A 17,144-nucleotide genomic window follows, 5' to 3' on the forward strand; every position below is an offset into this window, starting at 1 on the left:
CACTTTTAAGGCACAATGGAGTGTGGATTACTTTGTTGTCAAATTAGATGGCAAAGTATTGTGTTTATTATGTAATGAGACTATAGCTGTGCTAAAAGAATCCAACATACATTGGCATTACCAGACTAAGCACTCATTACAATACTCTTAACTCATAGAAAAGTAACAGTCAGAAAAATTAGAACATTTAAATATGAATAGCTCATCACAACATAATTTTTCACAAAAATAAAAAATGAAAAGAGGCTGCAATCAAAATAAGCTTGAGTGGTTCATTTGTTAGCCAAACAAGAAGGTGGTGGGGGAGGAATTGGTAAAAGTAACCTAGGAAAATAGTGTGTTCACTGAAAAACATAAGACTAAAGACAAACGAAACTGTACATAAACACTTTGTCTAACTGACAAAGCTGTTTCTCAAGGGGATATGGGTAAACAATTCTGATATATCTATCTACATCGATATCGGTATTGAGGTCGATATTGATATCAATACTGAAAGATATACAGATAGACAGAGACATAGATAGATATAGAGAGATATAGATACACACACACACACACACACACACACACACACACACACACGTGTGCCAAAAAATGTATACACATTTTAAGAGATGTTAACATTTTGGTCAATGTTGCTCAAGCAGTAATTTGTGGAGATACCCTCATTGGCACACTCAGGAATAATGTTTACCACCTATTTTGGTATCCTTAGCCTATTCAATTTGACACATAAAATCAACCATCACAAATCTAACCATTGTCAACTTGGTACTTATACAAATCTCCTTACATCAAACTTAATCTCCAAATGAAAACAATAACAAGATCTTAATTCCCCCAAACATGATACAACTATCCTTAATACAACCTAAAACACACTAACATCTTCCACAGAAGAGGAAGTAAAGTCCTTGAGTGATGTTTATTCTTCCTCTGATAGCCTGTTATTTGAGAGACAAGCCATGCTGGTAGCAGGTACCCTTGACATGATATGCTGAAAATAGCAGTTAACTTCTGTGATCTTCCTACCAAAAACCCGTAGTCCAGCCTAATCCTAACCAGTCTAAGCATGAGAATAATGTCACACAAATCCCAATTGAGAAACATTCTACAGAATCCCGTATCCTTACTCCTCAAAACTCTCTATGTCGTCAAAAACAAGGAAACTTTGAGAAACTGTCACAAACTAGAAGAGGCTAAGGAGACATGATGACTAAATGTAATGTGGTATCCTAGATGGGATACCAGAAAAGAAAGGGCACATTAGGAAAAATTAGTGAATTTTGAATAAAGTGTGGAGACTAGTTATTAGTAACATACCAATGTTGTTTGCTTAGTTTTTACAAGTGTACTAGGGTTGAGTAAGGTATTAACGATAAAAGAAACTGAATTGGGAGATACAGAACTCTCTGCATTATCTTTGCAACTTTTCTATAAATTTAAAATTCTTCCACAATAAAAAGTTTAAATAAAAAATCATATGAACATAGATTGACGTCAGTATTTGACAGTACCTATCTCTTTAAAAAAAAGAGATATTCAAAAATGAAATGTATAAAATCTCATTACAGATAAGCATTAACAGATGAACATCATTTGAATTGATTTTGATGGTAAGGAACACTAACTTTGAACCTTAGATAAGCAAAATGTTATCCCCAAAAAGAATTGTAACCTTCACATTAATAAACCTGTATTACAAAAAGAAAATGTATTTAATTAGTATATTTTGAATTTCATCAATAAAAATTTTTTGAAATGTTTTTATTCTCTTGTTATATAAATAGATACCTATATAATATTCTCAGTTTTGCCTGTTGGTAAGTTTAAAATACTCTCTAGCTCTTTGCAAAAGATTGCCAACCTATGCAGTATTGCCAACCTCTAGAGAAATAATAAAACTACCAAAAAACAGAGTTCAGTAAATGAGCAGTAACACACAGAAATCAATAGCCTTCATATATATAAACAATAACTTGTTAGAGGACATGGTGGTAGAGAAAACCCCATTTATAAGAGCAGCAAGGAAGATGAAATATTTAGGAATAAACAACAAGAAACGTTCAAACTTATACTAGAAAAAGCTTAAAAGACACAAATGAAAGCTTCAGCATATGGAAAGGCTTCCCTTGTTCTTGGATAGGTTAATTCAACACCACAAAGATGTCAGTTCTCCATAAGGTAATTTATAAATGTATTGTAATCCCAATAAACGTGCCAACAGGCTTTTTATGGATCTAGCTATATGATACTAAGTTCATATGGAAACACAAGCATAAAAGAATAGCCAGGAAAAAACTAAAAGCAGAAAAACTATGAAGGAAAAGTAGACTTCCCAGATATTAAAATATACAATAAAGTGTCTTTAAGTAAAACAGGGTGGTTCTGGTGCATAGATGGACAAGCAGAACTTGTAAGTGAACAGAATGTCCAAAAACAGACCCAAATACATATGAAAATTTAGTATAAGATGGAGATATAGGGAGAGATCCAAGATGGCAGAGTAGATAAATGCTATGCTAGCCTCCTTGAGTGAGATCATTAAAATTACAACTAAATTATAGAACAATCAAAGTAGAGAACCATCTGAAATCTGGGTGAACAGAAGTTTTATAACTAAGGATATAAAGAAGACACCACGTGGAGACTAGTAAGAGGGGCAGCAACGCAAAACAGGCCGGCCCCACACCTGCATGTGGTATTTGAGAATCAGGAGGGATAGCTTGGCTGCAGAGGTCCTCCCACCCAAGGAGCCAGGGACCCCACCTCACACCGGGCTCCCCAGCCTGGAGTACCAGTGCCAGGAAGAGGAGCCCCCACAATATCTGGCTGTGAAAACCAGTAGGGATCCTGACACTTGGGATAGGATGGAAAACTGCAGGAAACTGAGACGTCCTCTTAAAGGGTCCATGCACAGATTTGCTCGAGCACAGGCACTCACCTTGGGCTCCAGCGGAGCAGCAATGACTCAGGAGGCTTCAGAGGCATGCAGGGGGCAGACCGAGGTGTGTGGGTTTGTGGCAAGTCCTGGAGGACAGTCACTATTTTCCCTGTGAGGGGGATTTGGGTGGTGCAGCTGGCAAGCAGGTCCCATCTTTCCTGTATTGAGCCCTCCCCCTACGCTTACGGCCAAATCTGAATCTGATTGGCCTGCTGAGCTCTGCTTGCTCCACCCTGCTAACTCACTGAGATCCCCCCACACCCAACTCCCCCAACTCCAGAGGCAAGGCACTTTCTTTCTAGCAGCCAGAGCAGCACACATTGCACTGTTTCTTTCTTTTTCTTCTTCTTTTTTTTTTTGTATTAGTTTCAGGTGTACAGAAAAACATAATTAGACATTTACAGCCCTCACAAAGTGATAACCCCCCAAGTCGACTACCCCTCTGACATCATACATAGATGTTACAATACCACTGACGATACTCCCTATGCTGTACTTTATATCCTGTGAATATATATATGGAGAGAGAGAGAGAGAGAGAGAGAGAGAGAGAGAGAGAGAGAGAGAACAAAACAAACTTGTAGTACTATGCCTGGTGGCCTGGTGGCTCAGGTGGTTGGAGAGCCGCGCTCCTAATGCTGAGATCACTGGTTTGAGTCACACATGGGCCAGTGAGCTGCGCCCTCTACAGCTAAGATTGTGAACAACAGCTCTCCCTGGAGCTGGGCTGCCATAAGCAGCTGGAGATTGGGGTGAGCTGACGTGGGCTGCCGCAGGCTGCTGTGTGCCGTCATGAGTGGCCGGTGGCCAGCGTAAGTGTCCGGCAGCCAGCGTGAGCTGCTATGGGCTACTGTGAGCAGCCGAGGGACGACTGGCGACCGACTGCCTCAGCTGGGGGGAGCGCAAGGCTCATAATACCAGCATGGGCCAGGGAGCTGTGTTCTACACAACTAGACTGAGAAACAACAGCTTGAACCGGAGTGGGGCGGGGAGGCGGAAGAAAAGGAGGGGGGAATTGTAATACTCAATATATATATACTGATAACAAAAGATGAATACAAGTCACGTTTGACTTCTGCAATTACAAGAGATGCTCAAAGTGGGTACCATCAGCATCCAGACACTTGTGAATATGGCAAACTACTGCTTGAGCAATGTTGACCAAAGTGTCCACTTGTATACATTTTTTGGCACCCCCAGTGTGTGAGTGTGTGTATGTGTGTGTGTGTGTGAACATATATATTTAATAATAGTTTACATTCAATATTATTCTACTTGAGCTTCAGGTGTACAGAGCAGTGATCAGGCATCTACACAATCTATGAAGTGACTCCCCTGATAAGCCCAGTACCCACTTGACACCCTATATGATCTTTACATTATTGATTATATTCCCCATATTATATTTCACATCCCCACGATGATTTTGTGACTACCAATTTGTACTTTCTAATCCCTTCACATTCTCCCCCACCCCCCAACTCACCTCCCATCTAGCAAGCATCAGTTTTATTCTCTGTATCTCTGAGTCTATTTCTGTTTTGTTTGCTCATTTATTCTGTTCTTTAGATTCCACATATAAGTTAGATCATATGGTATTTTCTTTCTTGGTCTGACTTACTTCAATTAGCATAATATTCTTCAGGTCAATCCATGTTGTTGCAAATGATAAGATTTCTTTTTTTTTTAAGCACAGTAGTACTCCATTGTATAAATCTACCACAATTTCTTTATCCAATTGTCTATTGATGGAATTTTGGTTGTATCCACATCTTGGCTATTGTAAATAGCACTGCAGTGAACATAGGGGTGCATATAGCTTTTCAAATAAGTGTTTTGGGTTTCTTTGAAAAATACCCAGAAGTGGAATTGCTGGGTCATAAGGTAGTTCTATTTTTAATTTTTTGAGGAACCTCCATACTATTTTCCATAGTGGTTGCACCAATTTGCAATCCCACCAATAGTGCATGAGGATTCCCTTTTCTCCACATCCTCGCCAACACTTGCTGTTTGTTGATTTATTCATGATAGCCATTCTGACAGGAGTGAGGTGGTATCTCATTGTAGTTTTTATTTGCTTTTCTCTGATGATTAGTGATGTTGAGCATGTTTTCGTATGTCTATTGGCTCTGTGTATGTCTTCTTTGGAGAAATGTCTCTTCATGTCTTCTGCCTATTTTTTAAATTAGATTGCTTGGGGGTTTTTTGGTGTTCACATTGCACAGTTTCTTGGAAAATTATCAGAGTCCATGGGTCCCAGGCAGGCGGTGACTGGCCTGGGTGTGCTCTGAGACCCTTACTGAGTAGCTCCAGTCTCAGCAATGGCACCAAACCAGAATCTATACTAACTTGGTGGACACCACTCCTCTCACTCTGGTGACTCTCTGATATCCCACCTCACCCAACTCATGTACTGCACAAGGCTTTATCAGCAGCTGAGATTTACGGGAGCCAGCTGGTGGCAGCAGGCCTTGGAATATCCTGGGCTTATTGCAGAGCTACCCCAGGCCCAGTATTTGTCGCAGCAATCCTCGGGTTGCAATGTGGACTCACCCAATTGCCTCCAGATCCACCATAGGCAGTGAACAACTGCAGATGGCTTTGTAGCTTCTACCAGATAGTCCCCAGCCGGTCACAGGCAGGGGATGACCTGGGCCTGCACCAGAGACCCTGCCAAGAAGTTCCAGAACCAACAAACCTGGAGGTCAGCTTCAAACCACAGCAGAGCACCACCAAATTAGCCCCACAAGAGCACACATTGAGGGTGGTCTGAACAGGCACCAGAGCTCACTAGGTTGAATCCTGCTTCTTGGGATAAGCCCCCTGCACAACAGCCTGTAAGCTATGGACATGGTAATACCACACAGCTAGTCAGCCTGAGGATCAATCCCACCCAGGGACATGCCAATAAAAATCAAGGCTCAACTATAACATCAGGGCACACAAAACCTACAGAAAGGACACTCCTGGCACAGGTGACCAGAGAGACTGTGCCACTGGGCCCCAGAGAGCACCTACTGCATAAGACCACCTGGCCAAGATGGTGAGACATAGCAGATCTACCTAATACATAGAAACAAACACAGGAAGGCAGCCAAAATGAGAAAATGAAGACATCTGCCCCAAATTAAAGAACAGGAGAAAACTTCAGAAAAACTACTAAACAAAATGGAGGCAAGCAACCTACCATACACAATTCAAAACAATGGTTATAAGGAAGCTCAAGAACTTCAAGTAAGAGATAGCAAGCATAAAAAAGGACACAGAAATGATAAAAAAGAAATGAGTCAGATGTAAAGAATACAATAAATGAATGAAGAATGCACTAAAAGGAATCACCAGCAGATTACATGAAGCAAAGGATGAATTCACGCAAAGGTAGCATAAATCACCCAATCAAAACAGCAAAAAGATAAAAGAATCCAAAAAGAAATGAGGATAGTTTAAGGGAACTCTGGGACAACATCAAACGTACCAACATTCGTATTACTAGGGTACCAGAAGGGGAAGAGAGAAAGCAAAGGATTGAGAACCTATTTGAAGAAATAAAGGCTGTAAACTTTCTTAACCTGTCGAAAGAAATAGACAAGCCCAGGAAGTGCAGAGGTTCCCAAACAAGATGAACCCAAAGAGGCCCACACCAAGATACGTTATAATTAAAATGAAAAAGGTTAAAGACAAAGAGAAAATCCTAAAAGCAGCAAGAGAAAGACAACTAGTTACTTACAAGGGAGCTCCCATAAGATTTCCAGCTGATTTCTCAACAGAAACTGCAGGCAAGAAGGGATTGGCACAAAATATTCAAAGTGATGAAAAGCAATGATCTACAACTAAGACTACCCAAGAAGGCTATCATTTAAAATTGAAGGAGAGATAAAAAGCTTCCCAGACAAGGAAAAGTTAAAGGAGTTCATCACCACCAAACCAGTATACAGGAAATGTTAAAGGGACTTCTTTAAGAAGAAAAAAGGGTGGGGGAAGAACATAAAAATGAATGATAATGGCAATAACTATGTATCTATCAACAATCACTTTCAATGTAAATGGATTAAATGCTCCAATCAAAAGACATAGGGTGGCTGAAGTGATAAGAAAACAAGACCCATGCATAGGCTGACTACAATAGACTCACTTACATTGAAAGACACACGCAGAGTGAAAGTAAAGGGATGGAAAAGATATTTCATGCAAATGGAAATGACAAAAAAGCTGGGGTAGCAATTCTTTTATGACAAAATAGACTTTAAAACAAAGGCTATAATAAGAGACAAAGAGGGACATTACATAATGATAAAGGGAGCAATCCAACAAGAGGCTATAACCCTCATAAACATTTATGCACCCAACATAGAAGCACCTAAATATATAAAGCAAATATAAACCGACATAAAGGGAGAGAAAGACAGTAATACATTCATAGTAGGGGACTTTAACACCCCATTTACACCAATGGACAGATCTACCAGACATAAAATCAATAAGAAACAGCAGACTTAAATGACACACTACACCCGATGGATTTAATTGATATTTTTAGAGCATTTCACCCTAAGGCAGAAGAATATACATTCTTTTCATCTGTACATGAAACATTTTCCAAGTTAGATGACAGGTTAAGCCACAAAACAAGTCTCAATAAATTTAAGAAGATTGAAATCATATCAAGTGTCTTCTCTGGCCACAATGGTATAAAACTAGAAATCGATTACCAGAAAAAAAACTGAAAAACACACAAACACATGGAAGCTAAATAATATGCTACTAAATAATGAATGGGTCAACAATGAGATCAAGGAAGAAATCAAAAGATACCTTGACACAAATGAAAATGAAAACACATTGACTCAAAATCTATGGGACACAGTGAAAGCAGTCCGAAAAAATAAATTCATAGCAATGCAGGCCTACCTAAAGAAACAAGAAAAATCTCAAACAGCCTAACTTTACACCTAAGGAAACTGGAAAAAGAACAGAACAGCAAACAAAGCCCAACATGATTAAAACAAAGGAAATTGTAAAGATCAGAAAGGAAATAAACAAAATAGAGTCTAAAAGAACAATACAAAAGAGCAATGAAACCAAGAGCTGGTTCTTTGAAAAGATAAACAAAATTGATAAACTTTTAACCTGACTCATCAAGAAAAAAAGAGAGATGACCCATATACATAAAATCAGAAATGAAAGAATGACAACTGATATCACAGAAATACAAAAGATTATAAGAAAATATTACGAACAATTATATGCCAACAAATTAGACAACCTGGAAGACATGGATAAATTCCTGGAAACATGCAATCTTTCAAGACTGAAACAAAAAGAAACAGAAAATCTGAACTGACCAATTACCACTAATGAAATTGAATCAATAATCAAAAAACTCCCAACAAACAAAATTCAGCATCCATTTATGAGAGAAAAAAAAAAAATACTCTCAGCAAAATGGGAATAGAGGGAACACACCTAAACATAATACAGGCCACATATGACAAACCCATAGCTAAGAGTATATTCATCTAGTAAAAGCATTCTCCTTAAGATTAGAAACAAGACAAGGATGCCTAATTTTATTTAACATAGTACTGGAATTCCTAGCCAGAGCAATCAGAAAAGAAAAAGATATAAAAGTATCCAAATTGGAAAAGAAGAAGTAAAACTCTCATTATTTGCAGATGACATGATGCAGATGACGTTCTCTATATATAGAGAACCTGAAAGATTTTGCCAAAAAACTATTAGAACTATTAGTGTTTGCCTAGCGCTAGGAGGGAAGAGGGACAGAGGGATGTTGGCTAAAAGGTAGAAGCTTCTTTTTGAGGTGATGAAAATATTTTAAATTTATGGTGATGGCTGCACAACTCTATGACTTCATTGAGTTGTGCACTTTAAGTGACCGAATTGTGTGGTATGTGAATTATACATCAATAAAACTGTTTAAAAAATGAAAAAAAAATGAGTAAAACCATTATAAAAGATTACATATGAAAAGCACAAAGGATTTAAAGAGGCAATTCCCAGAGGAAATGCAAATGGCCACTGCACAAGAGCTCATTAGTAGTCAGGAAATGTAAAATAAACCAGCGACACTTTTTTATTTAACTACATCAGATTGGCAAGAAGTATGAAAGAATATAACATACGATGCTTGAAATAATGCAAAGAAATGGATTTTTCAGAAATTGCTGACTAGAATTTAAATTGGTAAATATTTTTTGCAAATTACATGTAATGCCTATATCCATTAAAGTACGCATGCTCTTTGACTTACTAAACCCTCTTGTAAGAGTCTATTCCATGGGAATAATGTATGCGTGACTATACTTAAGAAAATGTTTATTGCAGCATTGTCATGGCAAACTAAGATTAGTTGGAAACGGAAAGATGTCTATGATTCTTTGTTAATTGGAAAAAGCGAGTGCCAGAGTAATGGGTCAGTTTTTGTAAAATTAAAAAGCAATCAATGTATATGTATACATATGTTTTATTATATATGTATATGTCTATATGTGTATACACACACATACATATAGACGTAAATACATTTTCATGGAAATCCGTAGGAAGAGTATGTACCAAGCGTTATGTTAATATCTTGGGGAGGGAGGGGGCAGATAATTATGGACTTTCTTTTCTGTGTACATTTTTGTATTGTTTCCCCAGTTTTAATGAAAAAATATTACTTTTGCAATTTGAAAGATAGATAGATAACCTTTTTAATTAAGAAGAGGGGGTGGGCGGAGGAATTAGAAAGGAAGGGAAGGGGCGTTTTTTCGGCTGTTTTCCTGTGCGCTCCTTTTACAGACAGTGCGGCGGCCGCGGACGTCGCGTCTACGCGGGGGATTACAGTAGCCCGGTTGTCAGTGATGAGTCAGAGTGCGTGGTGCTGATGCTGCTGCCATTTCATCACCTCAGTGAGCGCAGCATCCATCCCTCAGCTCTCCCTGCGCCTGGGCCTACCTCGCCTCGGGCTCCCAGGCAAGCGATGCGCTCGCGGTGCATTTAGATCCGGACCGAGCCGCGCTCTCCGAGGCCTGGGCGAGACACCCCCTCTCGCCGCACACGGCCCGGGCCAAGGAGACCTGCCGACCCCCGGCCATGGAAGCCATCTGGCTGTACCAGTTCCGGCTCATTGTCATCGGGGATTCCACGGTGGGCAAGTCCTGTCTCATCCGCCGCTTCACCGAGGGCCGCTTTGCCCAGGTTTCGGACCCCACCGTGGGGGTGGATTTTTTCTCCCGTCTGGTGGAGATCGAGCCAGGAAAACGCATCAAGCTCCAGATCTGGGATACCGCGGGTCAAGAGAGGTTCAGGTGGGAGCGCAGCCCGGGCCCGCGGGCAGTGGGAGGGTCTTCGGAGCGTGCACAGCCCCTGGGGAAAGAGGACTTCCCGGTCCTGGTCGCGGCCCTTAGGGACGTTACCGAAGGTCTAGGGGTTTCTGCTTAAGCCCACCTTCAGCGACCCGCGCGTGCGGTGCAGGGAAAGAAGCGCCCTGGCAGGGAAGGCCGGTCAATAATACGTATTGCTTGCACCACAACTCCACCAACCTGCCCCTTGGTGGCTAACAAACCATCTGGAATTGATCACTGTAATTCGTCAATCTTGGTCCCTATGCTACGTACTTTTAAAAATGTTCCCAGGTCATCCCAACATAACTGAAGGATACAGACAGGTGATATGGAGACAGAAACAGAGATAGACATAGGTTCAGATACAGATATAGTATTCATATACATACGAAAGAGGTACTGGGGATTCATTCCTTCCTGCAACCAGCGCACAGTCAGTGATCACCCCACTGCATGCCAGGCATCAGGCTTCTTTCTGAGGAAACTCACACAAGGAGATGCCATGTAAACAAAACAGACACAGGCCCTTCCCTCTGAGAAGTGTGCTAGCATAGTGGGGAGAAGTAGATAATCAGCAATTACACAAAAGACTGTCTTGTTTATATTTGGGTGCTCACTCCCAACTATAACTTTTAGCATTTAATGAGTAATCAATGAACAGGTTCAATCTTCTTGTACAACCCTTTGCTTTTCATTTGTAGTATGTATCATTTGGAATTCTATGTATAATATATACAGAGGAGGGAAGGCTACCTGGCAAAGATGAGGCCTGACGAGGATGACAGGAAAAGCCCAGGGAGAGGAAACGGCATGTGTAAAGACAGAAGTGGGAGAGAGCAATGTACACAGAAAACTTTGAGGGATCAATCTGAGCTAAAGGCACATAGAGCATCAGGAGCTAGAACAAAAGGACTCAATAGCCCATGTTCAAGATGATTTATTTATCGAACAGTAATTGAGCATAGAAAATACTGATTAGGTAGTTGAAAAGGGGTAAGGAGAAGAGCTAACTCGAACTTAAGTTGTCTCCAACTCCCCACTTCCACGGACAACACCCTGGCAAATATCCTTGTACAGGTTCACTTTGAACTTATAAATGCATTTTGCATATTATAAGTGAAGTGTCTTTTATGTGTTTATTGGAATATCTCTATGAACAGCCTTTTCATATCCACTGATCATTATTATTGGGTGATATTGATTTGTAAGAGTTCTTTTTAGATTAGGAATATTAATGCTTTTCTGTCACATATGTTGTAAAATATTTTCCCAGTTTGTCGTTTGTCTTTGAACTTTAAGAAAATCTTTTTGATGTACAGAAGGTCTTAATTTTTATGTAGCCTTATGTTGTGCTTAGAAAGGTCTTCGTTACTTCCTAAATACTAATACCATAATGTATTTTAGAGTTTTGAAAGGGCTCTAGAGCTTGCTTATTGATGTTTTGAGCCAAGCTGTTCACAAAGCAAAACCTTTGTTTGATCATGTCGAATCTTCTGGTACACCTCCCATTATCCATGAATCTTCAAACATAAGGGAATTAGAAACAGCTTCCTTTCCTGGGGCTGATTTGCCAGGTTCTGGAGACTTGGAATCATTTGTAAGGTTTGCTCTTACCATCGTCTAGTTGGGACTTTAATCCCCTGGATGTTTGCTCTGTTATCATTGAGTCATTTGCCCTAAGCTATAAGCTATTGAGTCCTTCATTATTTATCTTCTTCATCCAAGAAAACAGATGAAACCTAAAAATAGACATAAATCAAAAAGCACAGTAGTCTAAAGCAAGTGATTGTAGAAGCAAATAATTCTACACCCTCTAATAAGCTCTAAAGTACCATGATGTATATTGATAATGAATCTCCTCAAATCAAGAAGTTAAAATAGATGAGGTTTCTTCTGTTTAAGAAGCACAGCAAATGTATAATAGGTTTTAGAAATATTCTAATTATAATGCTTTAACTAAATCATGTCATTTTAAGGGGAAACTTTGAAGATTTAGGCAGTTTTTTTCCAGCTGGTGGCTCCGTATTCAGCCTCTCTGAAATATGGCAGGAAGTATGGCTGAGAGGCACTTTGCCCAAGGCCTTTGCAGACCACCTATCTCTTTTTCCTATTCTTAATGGTCTGGGTGCAAAAAAAAAACAGAATTGTGTTTCTCCTCACAGAAGAGATTGAGGACCACTGTTAGATTAAAATAATAATAATAATAATAATAATAGAAAAATAGAAAGGCAAACGTGGTAATGATAGATGGGAAAAAATGGAGTGTGTTACAATATACCTATATACTTATGAGCATTTTCTCAATCATTATAAAGTCATTTTTAAAAATGTTTAGAATTTGTAATGAGCTCTCCAGATCACAGAACACGTTAACATCCATTATTTCATTTTGCCTCATGATAACTGACTTAGGTATCCCATTTCGCAGAACAAGACATCTCATTCAGTTATTCAGATGTGGGGGTGGGAGAGTTAGCTGTGCTTCTACCCGAATCGATAGGAAATGCCTGTGTCATGAGCATTCATTTGTAGAAGATGCCATCTCAAAACTTGGCCCAATTGAAAATTCACATATTATTATTATTATTATTATTATTATTATTATTATTGAGTGACATTTGTATTCGGTTGCACAGCAGTTTGGGCATGGCCTTCATTCTTGACTTCTTTCTTGTGTTTTAGGTCCATCACTCGCGCCTACTACAGGAACTCAGTAGGTGGCCTTCTCTTATTTGACATTACCAACCGCAGGTCCTTCCAGAATGTCCATGAGTGGTTAGAAGAGACCAAAGTACACGTTCAGCCCTACCAAATTGTATTTGTTCTGGTGGGTCACAAGTGTGACCTGGATACACAGAGGCAAGTGACTCGCCACGAGGCAGAGAAACTGGCTGCTGCGTATGGCATGAAGTACATTGAAACGTCAGCCCGAGATGCCATTAATGTGGAGAAAGCCTTCACAGACCTGACAAGAGACATATATGAGCTGGTTAAAAGGGGGGATATTACAATCCAGGAGGGCTGGGAAGGGGTGAAGAGTGGATTTGTACCAAATGTGGTTCACTCTTCGGAAGAGGTTGTCAAATCAGACAGGAGATGTTTGTGCTAGTCAGCCCTTTTGATTTCCAAAACATGCTCTCCCACCTGAACTTAAAAGTGATCAAAAAGAATAGAATCTTTGTGTGACTGAAGAGAACTCAACCTCCATTTTGGATACCCAGTGAGCCTCCTTCCCAAGGGGTACTCTGACAGGATGGGGGTGTGCTGTGACTGAGGGACTGAATTACTGACATGGGCCAGGCACTGGTGTGTGGCCCATGCTGGGCAGTGGCTACTCCATGTGCCCTTTGTGGACCACATGTCAAGGGCCTGAGGTCTCAGGAGCCAGGCCCCCTAAAAATATACCCACAGACAGGACAACTATTTCTTGGTATTTCAGCTCATTCATAGATCACAAACATATATAAGGGGAAAAAAAAATGTGTCACATTGAAAACAATTAGCAAAACTAAAAAAAAAAAAAAAAAAGACTAAGATCAACTTAATCAGTGAGAATATCCTACACCAAGTGCGTGTCGTGTTCAAAGATACCAATTAGCTTCCAAACAGTTCGTCTGTAAAATGAGGGGCACAGACCATCTATTGACTAAGACCCTTTCAAGTCCTGGTATTCTAGTAAAAAAAATGGTGTGAATATGAAAAGGGAGGCTATTTACACACTGCTATTACCACACCGGGGAAAATGTACACCCCTGTGATAGAATCACCAGCTGTGTCAAAGAAATTGTCCCAGGCAAAATAGCCTGGAAATAGAAGAGAGGAACACCAACCCAAACGCCATACCCTCTTTTCCCTCTGACCATGTCTGGGGTTTCACTGCATTGGTAACTGTAATCTAGAAGTGAACAGCATGCCTGTCTCTTCGGGTCATGGCGGCCATAGCACAGGGATTGCCTCTGAAAAGAGAGGCAAACTCTGGTGCCTCAGTCCTGTACTGAGTACCCACTCAGCATGAGGAACTGTGACCCTTACAGACGCATTACAGTCACTTGAGTGATGTACTTGACGCTCATAACAGGCCAGTGAGGTTTTCTTCCCCATTTTACACAAGTAAGCTAAGAGGCAGGAGACTCACTTGGCCAAGTGGAAAAACTATGACCCTGAGTTCTTGTTTCGGTGCATCATCCTGCTGTCAGATGAATGAGCTGTTATTAGTTTGTTCACTTTGGAAGAGATATGACTGTAAATAAATGTTCTCTACGTGTTAGGATATGTTTCCTTATTGATTACAACTCAGCTATAGTCCTGAGGGAACGTAGGGGTGAATCAAAGCTAAGGCCCATTCAGGTATTATTGACAAGAGGGCTTGAAACAAGTGAATAATTGCACAACAAAACACATTAGAACTGTGTAGGCTAGAAGTGTTCTTATCACTGAAACACAGTGGCCATATTATTAAAAAGAATGAAACAGAGCAATGGAAGTCAGATGGGGACAAAATGCTCACTTCACAATGACCTTGGCCACCTGTTTGCCGAAATCTGCACTAGGTTCCTGTCTGCCCGAGAGAGTCAGCTCTTAGCTCTCAGGTGAACAGACAGATAACGGCATCAGAAAGTTGGCATGCTTGGCTTGGGTTTCCATTATATTCTTGAAGAGAGGTGACACTTTAAATTATTTTTTGGATTGTAGCCAGGTCAGCTAGGCAAAAGCCATACTTTTCACAGTAAGAAAACAGTTCTGATTAGAGACAGATTTCTCATATTCGTTGTGATAGGAAAGCCCGAGAATGGTAAATGGCTTTGAGAGATATGTTAAACTTTCAGTATGAATATAAATGAATTTGAAAGTTTGGGAATTTACTTCAGCCAGAATAAAGAATCCAAATAATGAAAATCATGGAAACAAATCACCTTGGACCAACCTGCAGCATCAACTACAACGGAACTGATCATCTCTGCATTCATTTAACAAGACCAGGCGAGGGTGGAGTAGTTACGTTACCAGTGTTGTGATTGTAGAAGGCCAATAGAAGATGGTGAATTGGGTTAACACAGAGTTTATCAACTACTATACTTAATTATGTTTAAAAGATTCTGAAAGCAAGATTATCCAGTGGATAAATGAGAGTTGACTGGATTCTGTCAGTTCAAAAAAGAAGATGATGAAACAAAACTTCTCTACAGTTTTCTTGACTAAAATACATTATATGTATACTTTCCCCATTCCTTGCATTTTTTAGGCAGGTTTAAAAATACTCAGCATCGATCCAGCAGAGGTGGCTGAGCTTAATTACTTAAACAAGTTCTAGAAACTTTACAAATCATTTTCGTAGAATTCAGTGCTGTTGTCACTGCAATAAGTGGGTTTTAGAAAATAAGTGTGAAAAAAATCAGGTGTTAATACAATACTAAGGATAAAGCTTTAGAAGCTATTTTACTACATAGGTAAAGAAAAGATTAACTTGTAACAAAGACCACAACTGCATGTTGGATTAGATTGTCTCATATTCCAGAATAAAATGTACTGTATACTTTTCCTCACTTTGTTGTGCACTGTAATGAAATGTGAAAAAAAAAAATGTTTTCTTTAGCTGTATGTGAATGAAAATATGCTTGTATTTAGTAAAATGGTTGATTCTGTGACTGTGAGATTCCAAGTGTGTGTTGGTAGCTATTTCCAGAAACTGTCACTCTAGTGTAGCAACCACTACCGCGGATATCAATTAGATATGACATACTATGCACCACAGTAGTCACCAGTATCTCAAAGCCAGAAAGAGAACATGATTTTTGAAAGTTGTATGAGCATCACGTTGAAAGTCAGAGACCTCACTACTGCCACTTTGGAAAAGTTGGTTGTCTCAGGCCTAAATCTGAATCATTGCCATTTTTAGTTAAGGATTTTAATTCTGACGCTAGTTAGCTGATTACAACTATTGTCTTCCCTGGTAAGTCTTTTCTCCAGGCTGAATTGCCTCAGCTTTTTCAAGTCCTACTGGGTGTGCTTTTGGTGTCAGGATCGCTTGCAGTGTGGGGCCCAAATTGGAACACAATAGTTCAGAATGTTGCCTAGGGCTTGTAGTACATATTTAGGGAAGGGTAAAAGAAACAAAAAGATATTTGATTCTGAGTCTAGGCATAAGTAGGCTGAGTTCTGCGCAGCTTTATCACGTTTATAGTCATGAGTGAATGAGGGAGGGAGGGAGGGAGAGAGGGAAGGAAGGAAAGAAGAAAGGAAGAAAGGAAAAAAGGAAGGAAGGAAGGAAGGTAGGACCGATGGTGCAATAGCATTTTCATATATTTTATCACTCCATTCTCCTTAAAACTCTCCCCAGGGCTAGATCATCTTTTCTTCAGTTATATTAATACCCTTGGTGACTTCATTCAGTTCCATGGCTGTAAATACCACCTATAAGCCAAGGAGTCCTAAATTTATATCTCCTCCAACTTGTCTCTTTGGACTCCAGACATTTATAACAAACTTCTATACCCAACATTTCCATCTGAATGTCTATTAGGCATCAGAGATTGAACACATCCCAAACCAAGCTCCTAATCTTCCTCCCCAAATTGGTTCCTCCCATAGCCTTCACTCCTCAGTAAATGGCAACTTTGTCTTTCCATGTACTCTTACCAAAAACCTTGGAGTCCTCCTAGACTCCTCTCTTTCACAGTTCACATTTTACTATCTATCTGGAAGTTATGCTGGTTTGCCTTTAAAAATATAACCAGAATTTGACAATTTTTCACCATTTTCACTGCTGAAACACTAGTCCTGGCTACTATCCTTAATTGCCTGAGTTACTGTGACAGCTGGTCTCCCTGCTTCCACTCTTGTCCCCCCCCCAT

The 17,144-nt window shown here is 39.9% G+C and overlaps 1 protein-coding gene across 1 annotated transcript; it reads left to right on the forward strand.

Moving 5' to 3' along the window:
* The first annotated feature begins 9,864 nt into the window (after nucleotides 1–9,864).
* RAB39B (RAB39B, member RAS oncogene family) lies at nucleotides 9,865–15,927 on the forward strand. The gene is made up of 2 exons (XM_033120056.1): nucleotides 9,865–10,257; nucleotides 12,976–15,927. Exons 1-2 carry the CDS (start codon nucleotides 10,043–10,045, stop codon nucleotides 13,400–13,402), a joined length of 642 nt encoding a protein of 213 aa, XP_032975947.1. The 5' UTR covers nucleotides 9,865–10,042; the 3' UTR covers nucleotides 13,403–15,927.
* Nucleotides 15,928–17,144: the final 1,217 nt, after the last annotated feature.

The sequence above is a fragment of the Rhinolophus ferrumequinum genome, chromosome X (assembly GCF_004115265.2).
Source record: "Rhinolophus ferrumequinum isolate MPI-CBG mRhiFer1 chromosome X, mRhiFer1_v1.p, whole genome shotgun sequence".
NCBI classification, from domain to species: domain Eukaryota; kingdom Metazoa; phylum Chordata; class Mammalia; order Chiroptera; family Rhinolophidae; genus Rhinolophus; species Rhinolophus ferrumequinum.